At 44.9% G+C, this 20,530-nt stretch overlaps 1 protein-coding gene across 17 annotated transcripts in view; it reads left to right on the forward strand.

The window, feature by feature from the left end:
• LOC139583025 (receptor-type tyrosine-protein phosphatase kappa) overlaps positions 1-20,530 on the forward strand; it is a 163,395-nt gene that overhangs the window by 122,935 nt on the left and 19,930 nt on the right. For all 17 annotated transcript variants that reach the window (XM_071413681.1, XM_071413682.1, XM_071413685.1 and 14 more), the window contains 7 exons: positions 2,243-2,545; positions 4,632-4,741; positions 6,832-7,033; positions 8,932-9,037; positions 11,003-11,273; positions 11,468-11,504; positions 19,578-19,713. In XM_071413681.1, the coding sequence (XP_071269782.1) occupies positions 2,243-2,545; positions 4,632-4,741; positions 6,832-7,033; positions 8,932-9,037; positions 11,003-11,273; positions 11,468-11,504; positions 19,578-19,713 (1,165 nt within the window). The remainder of the gene's footprint in view (positions 1-2,242; positions 2,546-4,631; positions 4,742-6,831; positions 7,034-8,931; positions 9,038-11,002; positions 11,274-11,467; positions 11,505-19,577; positions 19,714-20,530) is intronic.

Consider the following 20,530-nt stretch of genomic DNA (forward strand, 5'->3'; position numbering starts at 1 on the left):
GTTGAGTGACAACCAGATAATGACTTGTTATAGGTAAAACGCACCTATGGGAGATGTGTGTCTCTACCCTCGTATTCTTTTTCCTCTTCATTCTTTTCTCTCCCTTGCTTTTATTTCCACAATTATCTCTGAATAAGTGTACATTGGCTCTACACCGAAATGGACTCGTATTGAACTATCATGTCGCCGGCTCAGGAAGCAAAAAAGGGGAGAAATTGAATTTTAGTTTCCCGGTTCTCTGGGTATTTATTAAATGCTTGTACTGTGAAGAGAAGAGAGAGGAGGTCAACAGGTTGCTCCCGACGGCTTCCGCTCTATTACAGACAACCTGTGGCCACTCCTGGACCAATTCCCCTCTGAGCACTGCTCACCCTCAGGAACACTGGCCACTGAATAAGTCACGACAAACGTTTTTTCATCACCGGTGGCGCCACTTCAAATGAAACACTGCAGGGCAGCGGGTAACGGTGGTAGAGGAGTGTGAACATTTGTTTCCCCCCCACTCTTCGCCGAGGAAAAGAGGGATTTAATTACATTTTGGTATCTATTGACATGTTTTTCCCAAGTTAGCTCCAACATCCATGCCATTGATTTGAGACAATACGCCACATCAATATAAATGGCTCAAACAAATGAGTGCGAATAAAGACAAGTGGTGTACATGAATGTTGGAGATGGCCCATTATCTCTCTAACAGTGTATGGAGTTGTAGAGAGCTTTATTCATAATAACCCCCAGAGCCAACAGTCCATCTAAGATTCATGTTAACAAGTCCCCAGTCTTTATTCAGAGCTTTTCATTTTAATTAGGCTAGAAAGGAAGGACTCTCCTGGGCGACGCTCATCAAAGAGCAGGTGATTACACCCAGCTGAGAGCCCAGCCTTTAAAAATGGACAATCTGTGATTTAGCACCACGAGTTCACCTTTCTCCTTTTCTCTATTTGTCAGTTTGGCCTAAAAATAACATGTTATTAACATGCATATAGATAGAACGTCTAACCTTTTTTTTCAATCTTTCTTTCTGTGTGGCTCAGAGCAGTGGTCGTAGAGATGAGACTGCACAGAATAAGGGCAGGTCTGTTTCCACAGAGGACATTTGAGAGAGAGAGGCTTTTGTGTGAGGATGGCCTGCCACGCCAAGAGCCTGCACGGTGCACACGTACACCCCCCCCCCCCCCCCCCCCCCCCCAGGCCGGCCATAGCAGAATCCTTACCCCATTACTCAATGAATGAGTGTTGCAGAGTGGGAAGGGGCACCAGGGCTCACTGCAGTGGAAGACTTAGCTGAGACTGAACCCCCACAACCTCTACATGTCAGGTCATGCACCATAGCCACGACTAGGCCGGTGTCTGGAACACATCAATAAAGGACAAATTGAAAGCCCCTTAACCTTCAAAGCTGGCCCCTAACTCATGTTTATGCACGGACGGGAAATGCGTAGTATTTTGAATATAAAGCCTAACATGATAATACTCTTTAGTGATAATCCAAATATGAATGTACAGAATGTCCTAACCAATGCTTTGTAAATGAGGAAATCAGCACAGTACACACAAATACAGTGTTATAAGTGTTTAAAGTCATTCTCCTATTAAAGTCCTGCCCTTGCTGGTTGCTGCAGTGTTGGCTGCATCTCCCCAATGCAAATAGTCACGGAGAGACAAAGGTGCTACTTGCATCATTGCCTTAATCGCGCAGGTAAATTGGACTATTAGAGTCATTAGTATCCAGCATGGCACGATTGCTTGATGGATTGCGGGCCGGATTATATTGACTTTCTCCCAGGGTGATATATTGGCTAATTCAGAAGCCCTTAAGAGGCTGTGTGAGTGTCCTCCTGGTCACCAGCGTCAGCTCAACACAATCCACACAGTTTACGTTGCTCATTAGTCCCCCCCTTTTCTCTCACATGGACATTTAATCCTCATAACGGCCTCATTATTTGTCTGTGGATATGTTCTGATCCGGGGATGAGGAAAAGAAAAGTGGAGCTTTGTGTAGACTGGCCGCTGTGCTGCTGAAAGACAATTGTCAGGCACCATCATCAACACCTCGCTTTCACAGAGCATCCATGTGGAACTGATGTGTTAATGCTGGCTAACCGTGCACATTTTTCTGTGACAGACATGTTAGTGGCAGTATATGTTGTCCCCAAATCAGATGACACTGTACACAAACGGGTCTCTCCAGTGATTTTATGTTGGCCATAGTTGTAGTCATGGGTTTCTTTCTCTCCTCCAGAGCCGATGCGGACCCCGAAGAAGCTGAAGATTGCGGAGACCCAGGCCAGGTTCATCGCTGTGGACTGGGAGTCTCTGGGCTACAACATCACCCGCTGCCACACCTTCAACGTCACCATCTGCTACCATTACTACAACGCCAACAATCAGACCAAGGCCGACTGCCTGGACATGGACCCCAAGGCCCCACGCCACGTGGTGGGCAACCTGCCCCCCAACACCAACGTCAGCCTCAAGATGATCCTCACCAACCCCGAGGGACGCAAGGAGAGCGACGAGACCATCATCCAGACAGATGAAGATGGTATGTGCACTCTACATAACGGATAGATGTCAGGAAACAGAGAGGCTTTTTTTAATGCTCAGATTTCAGATGTAGAATTCACACTTATTCGTCAGTGTTAACGAATCAAGCTCACCCACATACATTGCGCGTGTTTTTCTATCTCTATAATTCTCATTTATTTTGAAAAGATAGATGTATCTAGCTCTGTTTGTAACCAGTTGAGATTGACTCATGCTCTTTGCTGCCCCCCTGTGATTCCTACATCTGGGCTGAGTTACTCATTTCAAAGCAGGGCACGTTTTCTCACTGTTGCTCTCTGAATAGACACTAGCTGGATAGCTAACCAAGGGTTGAGATAACAGCACTGGCGGCAGCCCGGAATTTGTAACTCACATTAAACGCTTCAGCATTATAATCATGCAGCCAGGTGACCAGCTCTATCCTGTGGCTACCGGCAGACATGTTGTCCCTTGAAGAGGACCTGTTTAAATCTCACTTCACGTTCGCACAAGCCCAGGAGATAATGTTAGAGAAATGACTGAGCCCTCTGTAATTGTTCCACCAGAACTTATTTTAACTTTTCCCTGATTCTGCATGTAGCTAGAGATTTGTTTTTGGGGTTATATTCCGGTCCTGCTAGGCTCCCGAGTGGCGCAGCAGTCTAAGGCACTGCATCTCTGTGCAAGAGGCGTCACTACAGTCCCTGGTTCAAATCCGGGCTGTATCACATCCGGCCGTGATTGGGAGTCCCATAGGGTGGCGCACAATTGGCCCAGCGTCTTCCGGGTTTGGCCGGGTTAGGCCGTCATTGTAAATAAGATTTTGTTCTTAACTGACTTGCCCAGTTAAATAAAGGTTAAATAAAAATATATAAATAAATAAAAACATGTTATTACCTATTTCTACAATTTGTTTTGTTTTTTAACAGATTGGGGTGTATGACTTTCCAATAGTATTCCAACAGCAGAAGAGAAATCTGTCTGATTGTTTTTAACATGTCAACCCAAGCCCATTTCAGTAGCATCAGTCAGGAAAAAGGAACGCATGCATTTTGTTTTTCTGTGTGTATAAAACTGATGTCTCAGTGACATCCATCCAGTAGATTTGATAAATTTAAGTTTGTCTGACTTGGGGGCGAGGAGAGGAGAAGAGAGGCCCACGTAAACAGTTCCTCTAACACTGATCTGGAGACAGCAGACACGCACGTGTGCGCCGCTCCGGGCCCTGCACCTCTCTTCAGACAGACAGGCCTGACAAGCACCCAACCATGTGACCTGGTCACGCTACTGCTCTCTGTCTGTCTGCTGTGAAGGAGAGGGCTTTGGACATCCCCGACCCAGCCTGACTAGACTAGAACACAGCCCAGGGAGACAGGCATGCAGGCAGACACAGCCCCATGGCAGACCAGTCCTGTGGCAGCCATAGAGACCCATGGGACTGCCAGGTTTCATCAGTAGTGATGAGGCTGTCAGTCAGTAGTGTTCACCAATCCAGGATGTATTACGAAGGTCCTCAGAATATTAGGCTACTACTGTTACCCATTGACAGCCCTGCTATCTCAGCTATTGTACTGCTAAAATGTTAGACAAAACACTAGGAAGTGTCTTCGTAGAGAGTTCCAATACATTCATGTTTTGGATTGGAGATTCTACTCAATACATTTAGTTTTCCACTGATCAGTACTCATGTCACAGTGGTCTGGCATGCTGGTTTCTCTTGCTGATGGATGTACTCTAATAGTGAAAGGGATAAAGCCCACAAATTAAAGGAGACTAATTTGATCATAAAACATGCAGACAGGGAGAGAAGATGCTCTTGAAAAGACATTGCACCTTGATCTCATCTCGTGTAAATACATTATCAAAATTCAATAAAAAAAACACCAGGGATTCGAGTGTCTGCCATTCAGTGCTAGCACAGAGCTCTACATTATTATGCCATTTTCAACATGTTTCTTTACGGTAAGTAAAACCAATCAGTGGTCTTGTTACGGGCACAGAGGCTCAGGAGTGGCTCTCTCTGTGAGAATAGGATTCATTACAGCACAGTGGCCTTCCTTTGATTGCACGAGGACTCACTCCTCCTGTCTTCTGTCCTAATGCAGTGCCTGGCCCCGTTCCCAGCCAGTCCATGAAAGCCACACCGTTTGAGGATCGGATCTTCCTCTACTGGAAGGAACCACTGGAGCCCAATGGGATCATCACCCAGTATGAGGTAAGGAAGCATTATGGTCAGAAGGAGGTGGGGGGGAGGTGGGGGGGAGGGAGGAGAGGGCCGGGAGAGGTAGGGGTATGGAGAGAGGTGGGGGTGGGGAAGGGAGTGACGGGGGTGAGGAAGGGAGGGAGAGAGGTGGGGGAGGGAGGGATGGAGGGAGGGAGAGGTGGGGGTATGGAGAGAGGTGGGGAAGGGAGGGAGAGAGTGGGGGGAGGGTTGGGGGTGGGGCTGGGGGTGTGAGGGTAAACAGGTCTGTCCAGGATCCACATGTGGTTTGTATATCTAAACCATGTTTCACAGGTTTTATGAACCTTTACTGTCCCTCTGGAAACATCCTGCTCCTTTTTCATACAGGACTATGGTGCAAATACTGTAACTCAAACAGTGGACTGTGGGTTCGAAGGGGAACTCATTGTATGTTACTGTTGAAAAATACCTTTTTGAGTACTGCTTAGATACAGTATGAAAAGAAGGTGTTCTGATCCATAATGAACTGTATTGTATTATTTAAGGTAAAAACAACAGTGATTCATAGCTTGTGTGCAATGGGGTGTATGGAAGAAACATTTCCTCATTCTCAAATGTCATCAAGCTGTGAGAGTATGAGAACACTGGCCCACATAATCCATGGAAATGTAATATGACACTGGCCCACATAATCCATGGGAATGTAACATGACACTTACTACATAATGACATGGGAAGTCACATGACACTTACTACATAATCCATGGGAATGTAACATGACACTTACTACATAATGACATGGGAAGACACATGACACTTACTACATAATCCATGGGAACGTAACATGACACTTACTACATAATTCATGGGAACGTAACATGACACTTACTACATAATGACATGGGAAGACACATGACACTTACTACATAATCCATGGGAACGTAACATGACACTTACTACATAATGACATGGGAAGACACATGACACTTACTACATAATCCATGGGAATGTAACATGACACTTACTACATAATGACATGGGAAGTCACATGACACTTACTACATAATCCATGGGAATGTAACATGACACTTACTACATAATGACATGGGAAGACACATGACACTTACTACATAATCCATGGGAATGTAACATGACACTTACTACATAATGACATGGGAAGTCACATGACACTTAATACATAATCCATGGGAATGTAACATGACACTTACTACATAATGACATGGGAAGTCACATGACACTTACTACATAATCCATGGGAATGTAACATGACACTTACTACATAATGACATGGGAAGTCACATGACACTTACTACATAATGACATGGGAAGTCACATGACACTTACTACATAATAACATGGGAAGTCACATGACACTTACTACATAATCCATGGGAATGTAACATGACACTTACTACATAATGACATGGGAAGTCACATGACACTTACTACATAATGACATGGGAAGTCACATGACACTTACTACATAATCCATGGGAATGTAACATGACACTTACTACATAATGACATGGGAAGTCACATGACACTTACTACATAATGACATGGGAAGACACATGACACTTACTACATAATGACATGGGAAGTCACATGACACTTACTACATAATGACATGGGAAGTCACATGACACTTACTACATAATCCATGGGAATGTAACATGACACTTACTACATAATGACATGGGAAGTCACATGACACTTACTACATAATGACATGGGAAGTCACATGACACTTACTACATAATCCATGGGAAGTCACATGACACTTACTACATAATGACATGGGAAGTCACATGCTCAAATTCTTTATCACACATTTTAGTTCAGGTTTATGAGATTGTCTCCATATGCGTTCATATGCACCACAAGTCTTAATATGCATGCTGTAAACACAATTCAGAAAAATCACTCAAAACTAATTTCATTTTTTAAAACTTTGCTATGTACTTTGCTATGTATGTGCATTCCATTCCAAGTTTCCATCACGGCATAATGTAACAGAAAACTCATTACCATTTGCTTGGACACTTTTTCGACAGCTCATTAGGTAAATATTGTATTTCCCTCACCTCTCCCTCCCCTGACAGATCAGCTACAGTGGTATTCGGTCCTTTGACCCCTCGGTGCCGTTACTGCGGCCTCCTCTGATCGTGTCTCTGCCCTGGAACACTTCTCACCACGTCTTCAACCAGCTCCACCCTGGCACCACCTACCAGTTCATCATACGAGCCAGCACCGTCAAGGGCTTCGGGCCCCCAACCACACTCAACATCACCACCAACATCTCTGGTACATTTATTCCCCCCCGCCCTTTTGCCCTCAGAACAGCCTCAATTCGTCGGGGTCATGGACTCTGCAAGGTGTCGAATGCGTTCCACAGGGATGCTGGCCCATGTTGACTCCAATGCTTCCCACTGTTGTGTCAAGTTGACTGGATGTCCTTTCGGTGGTGGACCATTCTTGATACACACAGTTACAGTTACAGAAACAGTTAAGCATGAAAAACCCAGCAGCGTTGCTGTTCTTGGCACAAACTGGTGCGCCTGGCACCTACTACCATACCCCGTTCACTGGCACTTAAATCTTTTGTCTTGCCCATTCACCCTCTGAATGGCACACATACACTGGCATCTACACTGATTGAAGTGGTGACATCAATAAGGTGTCATAGCTTTCACCTGGATTCACCTGGTCAGTCTATGTCATGGTTCTTAATGTTTTGTACACTCAGTGTATATTTCCACATTGAGGTTGGAATAATGCTGTCAAATTTTGAAAATGATGATAATGCCCTTTTAGTGTAAAAGCTGTTTGAAAAGACCGCCTGAAATTTCAGCCTGTTTTGGTAGGATGGAGTTTTGGCCTGCCTGGTGACATCACCAGGCGGTAAATTAGTTAATAGACTAATAAGAGAGTTCCAAACCTCTCTGCCAATAACGGCTAGTTTTCAGTTCTCCCCTCCCCACTCAGAGAGTCCTAGCAAAATTCTTGCTTGACAAATTGCTCTTTGCTAAGAAGCTATTTTTGTCTATTTTTGACCATTTGGATTGAAAACAATCACAGTAAGGTACACTTAATTGTTACCCAGAAATGATTTAATATTAAGACAACTGCATTGGACCTTTAACCTTTATTTATCCAGGAAGTCCCATTGAGGTCAGAAGACCTCTTTTACAAGGGAAACCTGACCAAGAGGATCCTCCCTAGTATGGTAGATTACATATACAATGGCAGTGGTGTTGCAGCTGCTAGGCTATAAGAAGTGCTACCAGAGGAAATATTGTTTATTGTATATAATAAGTAGCTGTCATAGTTGTGTTAAATTGATGCATAATGTAATTGTTATCGTAAGACACTCCTGACGGTTGTTGTTACGTTTTAAAGGGTCTGTTAGCACTTCAGCTGCAAGTAGCATCTAGGAAGCAAAGTAACCAAAATGGGGTGAAAATTGTGCATTTTAATGCATAATGTGGTTGGGTTATGGGTTTTGATTTTAAGAGTAATTTCTCCCATAATACTAAGCACAGCGCTGAGATATCTGTCTGTAATGGTTACTGTATCAGACTCGGTTGCGTAATGAAATATATGGATTCTCCATACCTGTTGGAGTCATTTTCTTCAGCACACTATTTTCCCAACTCTAATCTTGGCAGCACTCAACGTGCACTAGACAGGGATGTATTTGAAATCTGTTGAAGTGACCGCCTAGGACCTCATTAGATAATAATGCGAACCACAGCCAGCATTTAAAGCAATCAAATTAAGCAGGTGAATAGAAGCTGAAAGCTTCTTGATATATTGGCAAATAAGGCCAGTAGCCTTTCTTAAGTAAGAGAGGCCTTGTGCTTTTTGCACTAAACACCTCGTTCAATCTTTAAGAGATGTAATGTACACAATTTAGTTGTAATCACACAGGAAACATCATTTCCCGCTTTTTGGCAAAACTGTCGGGTTGCAAAATGCATTAGAAAACATGTTCCAAGCAGGAGAGGAGCTGTTTACTATGCACTTTGCAGTACTATAATAAAGTTCAGCCAAGTTCAAAATGAAGCATAATGTGTCTTGATGGAGCATGCTTATCCCAAGCCTTCAACATAGTACACCCCATTGCCGTCAATTACCCCCACTCTTGCATTTTCCCTCCATCTGTGATTTTGCGTTTAATTCTTGTCTTTTTCCCCCCGTAGCCCCAACTCTGGAGGAGTATGATGGGTCCGAGGCGTTTCTGAATGAGACGGCCACCACCATCACGGTCCTACTGAAGCCAGCTCAGGCCAAAGGTGCCCCTATCAGGTAAGAGAACTAATGCCTGGCTTTGTTCTAGTCCAAAGGTTCCATCCAATCATTTTAATGAAGCTTCTCCATCCGTTTGCCTGACCTCTCTGTCAGGACGTTTGTGTCGTGTTGTTCCCTGTCCCTCCCTGTCCCTTAATGCAGCACAGCCCACAAATAGAGAGAGCAGTGCTGGGTAATGTTTGCAGAGACTCTGCAGGGAATTTAGATATTCAGGTCCATGGCCCTGCCGATCTCTATTTGATTTGGCCATTGTTGGCCTGTGCCTTTTCATTTCCCCTCCCCTATCACAATCGGCAGGGATATGGAGTTTGAAGGTACTTGTCATAAAGGGAATTTGAAGATAACTCTTTGCTCTCAGATTCAGTAAATCAGCTATTATGCGGCCAGGCCTGGGCTTCGATTGTGAAATTGGAGGGGCCGCAGATGGGGAGGGGAAGGACAACAGCCCTGAATACAAAACCAGCTGACCACATTTCTTCCTCACAGGCACTCACTCAGTAGATGTGGCAGTTGTTGCTAATATGTCACACCCCCCTCTAAATGTGGCTGTTTTTGTCTGGAATACAGATGTTGTGTAGAGTATTGTTACAAATATCATAAAGATGAATATAATCAGATACCAAATATGGAATGGAGGGTGGGTATTAGGATTGGGAAATACACTGCCACTAGGATTATGCCGTGTTTTTACCAGCTTAAAGGTCCAATGCAGCCATTTTTATCTCAATATCAAGTCATTTCTGTGTAACAATTAAAGATACTGTCCAGGATCTTAAGCACAACAAATTCGTAACATATTGTACGAAATGGATTCGTAACATATCATACGAAATGCAAAACAATTGTATGCAATAGGACATTTTTCAGGACGTAACATGTCATACGAAACGGATGACGTAGTAAAGGCATGGGCCTTTAAAGGATTTAGGAGTACCAACAAAACAAAGATGTGTGTTTTTAAAATAGACAGTGATTCCGAATTGGACAGATTGTGGCCTGAGTGCATTATCAAAAGGATAGTTTAATTTGACCAGTTTTGGCTGTGCACCGTAAAACTGGCCAAGCTCTGATGAAAGCTGATTGGCTAATCACGCAGCAACTCTGTGCAGTGGTAATTTAGAGAGGGTTGGTTAAGGTGTGTATCAGGGATTGAGCTATAATGAGCCTCAGGCCATCTGCTCAGGTAATTTGTAACAGTTTGACAAGCAATACAAGGAAGAGGAAACGAGCCAGAGCACTCACTCTATTTCGGTGGAAGGGGACAGATTTTGTGTCCATCTGCGCCCGGCATTATGGAGTGTCACTTGCGTTTTAGATCTGCGGCGCTTTGAGCTAAAATAGGAGCTATGGAAGGTCAGGGAGGTGGCGAAGGCTGTCATGCCGCTGGGCGCTAATGGTGAGGGAAGGGCGGATGGGGGGAGAGAGACGCGCCCCCGGGCAGTCATTACCAAAGGTGGAAGGAAGGAGGTTCTGCTAGGTTTACAGCTCCATGGGTGTGTGAGGGGGCTCCTCCTCTCCTCGCTCTGCGCTGTGTTTATAAGTTGCCCTGGCACTGTGGTTAGTGCGTGTCTTGCCACGTTAAGACCCTTAGGGGGAGAGACGAAGCACAGCAGTGTGACTTTGAAATACTAATGAGAGACACGACCTGTTTACTCCCACTGGAGTTTCATGAACCCTTTCTCTTTAGTCTACAGCCTCCCAGTCTGAGAGAATGGATTGTTATTAGAGAAAGGCTATGTGCAGATAAATGGGCTCAGGTAGAGATATCATGGCCTGCAGCGTACGATGTTACCAAGCCAGGGCTAATTCCAGGAGTTCAACTCATTTGGCATGCCCTCTCTGTGCTCTGTGAAGTGAGAGATTGCTTTAAGATTAGCCTGCTTTTGTTTGGCTAGCTGACTTTGTTTGCCCGTGCTGTTTTGTGAGGACTGATTGCCTGTGATGTCCTGTTCCTCTCCGCAGTGCTTATCAGATCGTAGTGGAGGAGCTGAATCCTCATCGCACACGCAGGGAGGCCAGCTCCGTGGACTGCTACCAGGTCCCAGTCTCCTTCCACGCCTCCAGTGGCGGTTCACCGTATTACTTTGCGGCAGAACTCCCGCCTGGGAACCTTCCGGAGCCTTCTCCGTTCACGGTGGGCGACAACAAGACATACCACGGCTTCTGGAACCCTCCGCTCGCTCCCAGGAAGAACTATAACATCTACTTCCAGGCCGTCAGCAGTGTGGAGAAGGTGAATATACACCACGCTCTATCAGCCAATAGGATTCTCTAATGTTACCTCATTGGGTTATTGGGGTTTTACGTCTGTCTTAAAACTGAGTTATACATCGAGGAGCATTGTTTGCCACCCCACCCTTTTGAATGAATTAAAATCCTTTCTTATGTTGTATTGTATTTGATTTGTTTTGTGTTTTTCTTCCACAGGAAACAAAAACACAATGTCTGAGACTTGCAACAAAAGGTAAGACTTACATTTTTGTTTATTTGTACAACAATAAAAGTCCTCCTTGCCCAATATTAATGCATTTGACTGTACAGTACAGTTGGATTTCACTTTTCCCAGTAGCCAATGAATGTCCTCTCTCGTGCTCCGATGAAGAACTATTACGTGATAATGCGTGTGCCACTTTATTTTCTGTCGCTCTTCCAAGAGAATTGTCGTGCAGCGAGGATCTGGATTGAGGCAGAATTAAGGAAAGCTTATTTATTTGTAACATTCGCGCTTGTAAAGCACCTTCTCTGGTGAACAGCTTGTTTCTGTGGGAACAGGGGGCTAGCAGTGCCAACCCTTTGGATTTCACAGATAGAGAGAGAAAGCTCACTGGTTTTTATCATAAAGCCATGCTGTTGGTTTTTGGTGATTAAGAGGGAGTGGTCATTAAATTGTTACAATTCATACAGTGCCAGCTCATCCGTGATGTAAGTCAAAGGGAAATAGGTTGCAGATTTATGGACTCTGTCCTCTGGCTGCACTATTGAACTTATCGGCATTATAGATTATGGACAACATTTATGCTGAATATGCATTTTTGCAAGTGCATTGGATTTAACTGGCCAAGTATTTCAAGTACTTATGACTATGTCTCTTACTACAATTAAAGGGCCAGTCAGTTTAGCTTCAGCATCACATTCAAAAGGCACGAGGCTAGGCGACATAGAAGCAATAGTCCCATGAAGTCGACGGGTAATTGAGTTCCACCCCACTTCTCTCTCTCCCACTACTCTCTCCTCTTCTAGCCTATCATCTCTCCCTTCTGCTAAATCCGTTTCCCTCCTGTCTCCTGATTCTGCCTCTTCGACCCTACTCTCCTCCCTTTCCGCATCCTATGACTCGCACTGTCCCCTTTCCTCCCGGGCCGGCTTGGCCCTCCCCTCCTGCTCCATGGCAGAGTGACTCATTGCGAGCTTACAGAACAGGGCTGCGGGCAGCTGAGCAAAAAAAAGGAGGAAAACGAAACTTCCGGAGGACTTATCATCCTTTCCCTCCTCTCTACCTTCTCTTCCTCTGTATCCGCTGCTAAAGCCACTTTCTACCACTCTAAATTTCAAGCTTCTGCCTCTAACACTAGGAAACTATTTTCCACCTTGAAAAAAAGGGTGACGACATCCACTACTCATTCACTCAGCCTATTGACTGGTCTCAATCACACAGAACTACCCTACGCCTTGACCTCTATTTCCCCTCTCTCTCCAGATGACATCCTGCGACTAGTGAGGTCTGGCCGCCCGACAACCTGCCTGCTCAACCCCATCCCCTCCTACCTTCTCCAGACCATCTCTGGAGACCTTCTCCCATTCCTCACTTCCCTCATCAACTCATCCCTGAACACTGGCTGTGTCTAATCTGACTTCAAAATGGCCCGAGTTGCTCCCCTCCTCAAGAAACCAGCACTCGACTCATCTGACGTCAAAAACTATAGACCTGTATCCCTTCTTGCTATTCTTTCCAAAACACTTGCGCGTGCTGTCTCTGATCAACTTTCTCGTTATCTCTCAGAACGATCTTCGTGACCCTAACCAGTGAGGCTTCAAGACGGGTCACTCAACCAGACTCTGTGTCACGGAGGCTCTCCGCACCGCCAAAGCTACTCTCTCCTCTGTTCTCATCCTCCTAGATCTATCCTCTGCCTTCAACACCGTGAACCATCAGATCCTCCTCTCCACCCTCTCAGGGCTGGGCGTCGCAAGCTATTCACACTCTTGGATTGCATTCTACCTGGCAGGCCGCTCCTACCAGGGACGTGGAGAGGATCTATGTCTGCACCAGATACTCTCACTACTGGTGTCCCCCAGGGCTCGATTCTATGCCCTCTCCTCTTCTCTCTATACACCAAGTCACTCAGCTCCATCATATTCTGACGTGGTCTCTTCTATCATTGCTATGCGGATGACACTCAACTACTTTTCTCCTTCCCCCCTTCTGGCACCCAGGTGGCGACATGCATCTCTGCGTGCCTGGCAGATATCTCAACTTGGATGTCGGCCCACCACCTCAAGCGCAACCTTGACAAGACGGAACTGCTCTTTCTGCCCGCTCAAAGACATCTCTGTCACGGTTGACAACTCCACCGTGTTGCCCTCCCAGAGTGCAAAGAACCTTGGCGTGATCCTGGACAACAACCTGTCGTTCTCTGCAAACATCAAAGCATCCGTAGAGTATGACACTACCTCACAGAGGAAGCTGCGCAGGTCCTAATCAGGGACTTGTCCTGTTCCGTCTGGACTACTGCAACTCGCTGTTGGCTGGGGCCCCGCTTGTGCCATCAAACCCCTGCAACTTATCCAGCAGTCCGCCTGGTTTTCAACCTTCCCAAGTTCTCTCATTTCATCCCGCTCCTCCGCACACTCCACTGGCTTCCAGTCGAAGCTCGCATCCACTACAAGACCATGGTACTTGCATATGGAGCACCTAGCTATCTTAACATGAATGCAAGTTGCTCTGGATAAGAGCATCTGCTAAATGACTAAAGTGTAAAAAAGATGAATGTACCCCAGCAGCAACTTTAATTCCACTAGGAGGTATGAAAACTAGGAGGTATGAAACTAGCAAAACCCTAATGTCCTTCAGTAGAGAGCTATATGATGATATTGCTACTGGCAAAACATCTCCTGATCAAAACATCTGGTCTCGGATATCAGCCTAAGGTGGCAGCTAATGCTAATCAGTGTAGCTGCATCAGCTTTCAGCGAAGGTTGACATCACTGACACTGTTCTTGCTAGGAATGACAAGCTTGCTTCGCCTTACATTACGTCACGGATAGGTTCCAACATGGAACTCATCATCAGTGATTATGTTGTCACCCACAATGGTGCATTATTAACGTAGATTAATTTAGCTTTATCTCTATGCTTATCAATTGGACTCATATTTATGTGTTTGTGTGTTTCTCTCATTGATTCGGACAAGTATCCCCGTAATGCAGTTCTTATTAATCAGTTAAGATGCAGATTTATATAGTAAGTGCTGTGTATTTATAAGGCCAAGCTTAGAAATCAGCCCACAAATGCTATTAGATTATCAGACGTGGAACGCGCTGTATCTATAATCCGTAAACAGCTGTCTATGCATTGACACAACAAGGGTTGGACTTGTTGTTTCTTTCAAAGATCGGACAGGAAACAATAGTGTAGTATCTTTCATCGTGGCTTTGGTAGAGAGAATCCATTGGCCACATCAACAATCTCGTATGAAGTGACTGAACTGTGGATGATTTTTATTAGTGTCACAATTATGTGTGCCCGTGTTGTCAGTGTCACTTCAATTAGGGGTGGGTGGTTTCATGACTGGAAAAGGAGAATACTAAACGTAGCCTGTTGATTTGTGAATCCGGTAATAATAACGAAATAAGCCTATATGAGAGTAAGGTACAACAAATGTAAGTGTTACATCCTCCCTTAACAATGTTGTTTAGTCTGAACATAAACGGTCCATTTCCCAGAACTGTGTCCTGCTCAGAATTTCAAGTAGCTATGTGTGTGTCCATGCAGTATCCACTTGGAGTATGTGTAGGCTTTGGCCACTTGTGCCTGTCACACTCAATCACTCACGCTTTCCATTTGTGATAGATTAAATGCTAGAAGTGCTCTCATTCTCTGAATTGAGAACCACCTTAATTGCCCTAACTTAATTGGATATGAAAGCTTTGTTTTTTTACTTCTTTTTTTTTGTTAAACTGTTGTCATTAATTGTTTTCCGCGTACAAATGTCTCCGAAGCACATTGGCCTGAAGGTTGTCAAACTAATCCAGACAGAATTTGATAAGGGCTCTGCCGTGTAGCCCACCGTCAGGAATGAAAATAGATTTTCATTTTAAGCCCGGAATTGTATCTACAAAATAGTTGTAATCCAATTCCATTTGAATTTCCTCCTGTATTTTTTTTCATGAATGTATCTCATTAACTCTAACAGAAACATACGTATTCTTGATGCGAGATGGCGATGATGTCTCAAGCAATACCTTCAAGCATTTGATACCAGGCTGCAGACCTGATAAAATAACCTTTTTAACTGGTGTCAACATCTATTGTGAAACCTCCTCTGCTAGTAAACCTATTGGTTTTCTTGTTGCGCTCCATATTACATTTCTTATAGTGCTCTTGATGGCATAATCCGGCTGTTGCATTTACATTTACATTTTTACATTTAAGTCATTTAGCAGACGCTCTTATCCAGAGCGACTTACAAATTGGTGCATTCACCTTATGATATCCAGTGGAACAACCACTTTACAATAGTGCATCTAACTCTTTTAAGGGGGGGGGGGGGGTTAGAAGGATTACTTTATCCTATCCTAGGTATTCCTTAAAGAGGTGGGGTTTCAGGTGTCTCCGGAAGGTGGTGATTGACTCCGCTGACCTGGCGTCGTGAGGGAGTTTGTTCCACCATTGGGGTGCCAGAGCAGCGAACAGTTTTGACTGGGCTGAGCGGGAACTGTACTTCCTCAGAGGTAGGGAGGCGAGCAGGCCAGAGGTGGATGAACGCAGTGCCCTTGTTTGGGTGTAGGGCCTGATCAGAGCCTGAAGGTACGGAGGTGCCGTTCCCCTCACAGCTCCGTAGGCAAGCACCATGGTCTTGTAGCGGATGCGAGCTTCAACTGGAAGCCAGTGGAGAGAGCGGAGGAGCGGGGTGACGTGAGAGAACTTGGGAAAGTTGAACACCAGACGGGCTGCGGCGTTCTGGATGAGTTGTAGGGGTTTAATGGCACAGGCAGGGAGCCCAGCCAACAGCGAGTTGCAGTAATCCAGACGGGAGATGACAAGTGCCTGGATTAGGACCTGCGCCGCTTCCTGCGTGAGGCAGGGTCGTACTCTGCGAATGTTGTAGAGCATGAACCTACAGGAACGGGTCACCGCCTTGATGTTAGTTGAGAACGACAGGGTGTTGTCCAGGATCACGCCAAGGTTCTTAGCACTCTGGGAGGAGGACACAATGGAGTTGTCAACCGTGATGGCGAGATCATGGAACGGGCAATCCTTCCCCGGGAGGAAGAGCAGCTCCGTCTTGCCGAGGTTCAGCTTGAGGTGGTGATCCGTCATCCACACTGATATGTCTGCCAGACATGCAGAGATGCGATTCACCACCTGGTTATCAGAGGGGGGAAAGGAGAAGATTAATTGTGTGTCGTCTGCATAGCAATGATAGGAGAGACCATGTGAGGATATGACAGAGCCAAGTGACTTGGTGTATAGCGAGAATAGGAGAGGGCCTAGAACAGAGCCCTGGGGGACACCAGTGGTGAAAGCACGTGGTGCGGAGACAGATTCTCGCCACGCCACCTGGTAGGAGCGACCTGTCAGGTAGGACGCAATCCAAGCGTGGGCCGCGCCGGAGATGCCCAGCTCGGAGAGGGTGGAGAGGAGGATCTGATGGTTCACAGTATCAAAGGCAGCCGATAGGTCTAGAAGGATGAGAGCAGAGGAGAGAGAGTTAGCTTTAGCAGTGCGGAGCGCCTCCGTGACACAGAGAAGAGCAGTCTCAGTTGAATGACTAGTCTTGAAACCTGACTGATTTGGATCAAGAAGGTCATTCTGAGAGAGATAGCAGGAGAGCTGGCCAAGGACGGCACGTTCAAGAGTTTTGGAGAGAAAAGAAAGAAGGGATACTGTTGCATGTACAGCATTGAGTGGATTAGTGTTATGTATGCCTGTGAGATTATTTAATGCTGCTGTTTTACCATATGGAAGAAGAAAACAACTGGTGAAAAGGTGACATTTTTCTGTCACTGACTCTTTCAGTCCTTTGTTCCATAATTTTTGCCGCAATGAATGATACGCAACTTTTGACAGAACAACTCATAGTTCTATCCTAGTGATGTCCAGCCTTGTTTATCACCGTGTGGCTAAATTCAGGAATACTCTCAGCAGATCCAAACTATTCTGCTTCAGTTAATTTAGCAGATTTTCTTTCTAAATGCGTTTGAACCGGACTTAAATACCAGAAAATTGTTTCTGAACAGTAATTTTCCTGGGCACGATAGCATGGCTAAAGTGAGGGTGAAAGAGCTGTCAAACAGAGAGAGAGGAGCTGTAGGAGTGTTGAAGTGTTAAAGCCGGCGGCATGGCCAGTGGGTGACAACGTGAGAGACAAGGACAGTTTGTCCTGCTCCTCTGGGACACTTTCTGTAGATGTTCCGTCTCCCTCCAACCTGATAGAAAGAGGGAGAGATTTGCAGAGGCACATGGAGAGGGGTGTGTGAGGTAGGGGGCTCACTGTCAAGAACAACAGGCAGTCCCAAAGGGTATGCCCCTAAAGACCCCCCCCTACACTGACAGAGATTAGTTTTAGCCCCAGAGACCACTTCCTTCCTGCTACATACATCCAGCTTTCTGTTCCTAGATGTGTTTTACTGGCTGTTGGACATGATCTCTAGGGTAGTTTCATCCATCCACAACTTGTTAGCGATCTCTCCGATCACAGATGATGTTCTACGCACAATTTTCAGTGAAAATATCAAGCTGTGCGACCACAGTCTTTCCAACTGAAATAGTCAGTTTGCTCTGTTTGTTAAGATTATGGCAACCGGCTCTCTGAAAAACACTGACCATTGATTTTCCCTTTCTTAATATAAAAAAGGATTTGAGGGTCATAGAAATCAGCACTTATTTAAAACCTGCTGTGCTCCTGAAAGCTTTTTAAAAGAGGTGGGGGGGGGGTGTAGTCTGTCTTTGGAAGATTTTAGTTGTCCTCTTGCCTCAGGGTGGTGAGTTAGTGAAATACACAAGATTGGCCCCTCTAGTGACACAGATGCCAGCTTGTTGGTCTTCTCTCCCATGGTAGAAACTAGGCCATTGAATTGATCCTGAGGAATAATGGCTTGAGTGCTGGTTGAAGATGGGCTTTGCCCATGTTTTCAAGTCTGTGCCAGTCAGCCCATTGTATCAGTCTCCGTAAACACCTTCCGTTTGATCTGAGGATGGGTAAGATGGGAGTTGTCGTATTTGTCATTCCTTTCGCTGATAGGAAACGGTTGGTTATTATTCCGCTATTGACATAAAAGGGCTATGCTATTGTATGAATGAATGTACTAGGTTCAGTGTTGTATAGGGATATAAATATCCTTTGTACATCATATTCGCCCTGAAGGTTATAGGAGATATAGTACTTGGGTCAAGAGAATAATTATGTTGTTGAAATTGTACTATAGTATTACAGTGTACCACTACTGTAGGAAACAAATTTTACTAAGTGCTGGGAGACTAGAGAGTAGAGGGAAGTATTAGGCTTTGTTTGTGTGTTTTGCATTAGAAAGAGGATTATTGCATTTGAATTGATCAATAGCAAAATATTACAATATATCAAAGAGGGAACAGTATCAGTGTAGATATTTAGATTGTTTTCACTTTTATTATTTGGTACATCGTTTTTTTTTTTAGCTGTTCACATTCGACAGTGCTTGCGTATGTCCCTATTTGTAATTAGTTTAGCAAAAACCCGTTGGGTACTAAGATATCATAGTTGTTTCTTTGTTTTATAATGAGGATCCACACCAAATGCTTTACAGAAGTTAATGGCTTTGAAGATTTAGAAAATATTGAAAGACCGCAGATGAATTTATGCTTGGAAAATCTCGTGGGACCATAGGGGGTATGGAACATAATTAGAAATTCAATTCTGAAGGCATTTAGTAGAACACCCAACATAATCATGATATTAGTGTGTGTAGAACCAGTGCACAAAGATATTATACGGTAATGGGAATATCGGTGTATTGAAATACGAGTCGCTATGTCTTTAGATGTCTTTTTGAATGTGTTTGTGCTCAAATCATTGCTGTGACATGGCTCAATCTGGAAGACGTCCACAGTACATCTTGAGGTGTATGTTTTCATGTGTGATGGAACAGAATGTATGTGGCGTGGAGTGGACCACCATCTGGTCAACTAAAGTAATCATTATGGTCGAAGAAAGCATGGTTCCGCTGGGAGAGACTCACTTTCGCACTGTGCCCTTTCAAGTCATGTGGTTTCCTGGTCAAAAATACAACAATCTCCCTTGTTTTGTTCATTTCTCTTTGTTTCTAATCTGTTTCCTAGGAGCTACAGAGGAACCAGAGGTGATCCCGGACCCGGCTAAGCAGACAGACAGGGTGGTGAAGATCGCTGGCATCAGTGCTGGGGTGCTGGTGTTTATCCTGCTGGTGCTGGTAGCCATTCTTCTGGTCAAGAAGAGGTGAGTGGAGCATCGTAAACAGGAAACGCTGTGTCACTGGCTCTATGCGACACCATGAGCGCATCCTCTACTCCATCCCATGCCATCAGCATAACCATGACTTGCAGTGAAGGCTGGGTCATGACTATCAGTCAGCCTACAGTACACTAGGAGGAGGAGGAAGGAGGTGTGAGAGGAGGGAAGACACTTACAGTACTGTATGTTATTGTTTTTGTAGTGCCAAGACTATGTGTAATACTGTTTTACCAGGGTTTGGTAGAGAGTTGGATTGAGTTTCAAGGGGAAGCAGGCAGAGTACTGTACATGCAGCTGATATAGACGAGGACCCATAAGGCCCGTCTCTCAGAGCAGCACAGTGAATTTATGAGCATATAGATTTCCCCAGGTTCTCTTAACATCTTCTGAGATTTTATATCTGAAGTGGCTGGTCTGAAAAGCCACGAGTTTTGAAGTGGATGTGTACTCACACAAGTGCATACCAGTGGTGTACAATGCGAACAGACAACACCCCCAGCTTTGCTGCAAAGTGGAATATTTATTTGAGGCCTTGGAGAGGTGTCTTCTAATGAATAGGTAGTATTCAGATGTGATTTACTGTGGGTCGTTAGCACTTCACTGCAGGTTGTTCAAGGGTTTCTGCTTTTATGCTGTCATTTACAAGAAGGTGGACAGCTTTTTGTTGAGGGTTGCATTCAGGATACATACTGTAACAACGATATTGAGCTGTGCTCAGTTTCTACTAGCCTCAAGGTCAATCATTTTGTCACCTGCTTTACCTCCTCATCCCACTCAGTAATTCTGGCGCTGCTTCATTCAA

This window comes from Salvelinus alpinus, chromosome 8 (assembly GCF_045679555.1).
Source record: "Salvelinus alpinus chromosome 8, SLU_Salpinus.1, whole genome shotgun sequence".
Classification (NCBI taxonomy): Eukaryota; Metazoa; Chordata; class Actinopteri; order Salmoniformes; family Salmonidae; genus Salvelinus; species Salvelinus alpinus.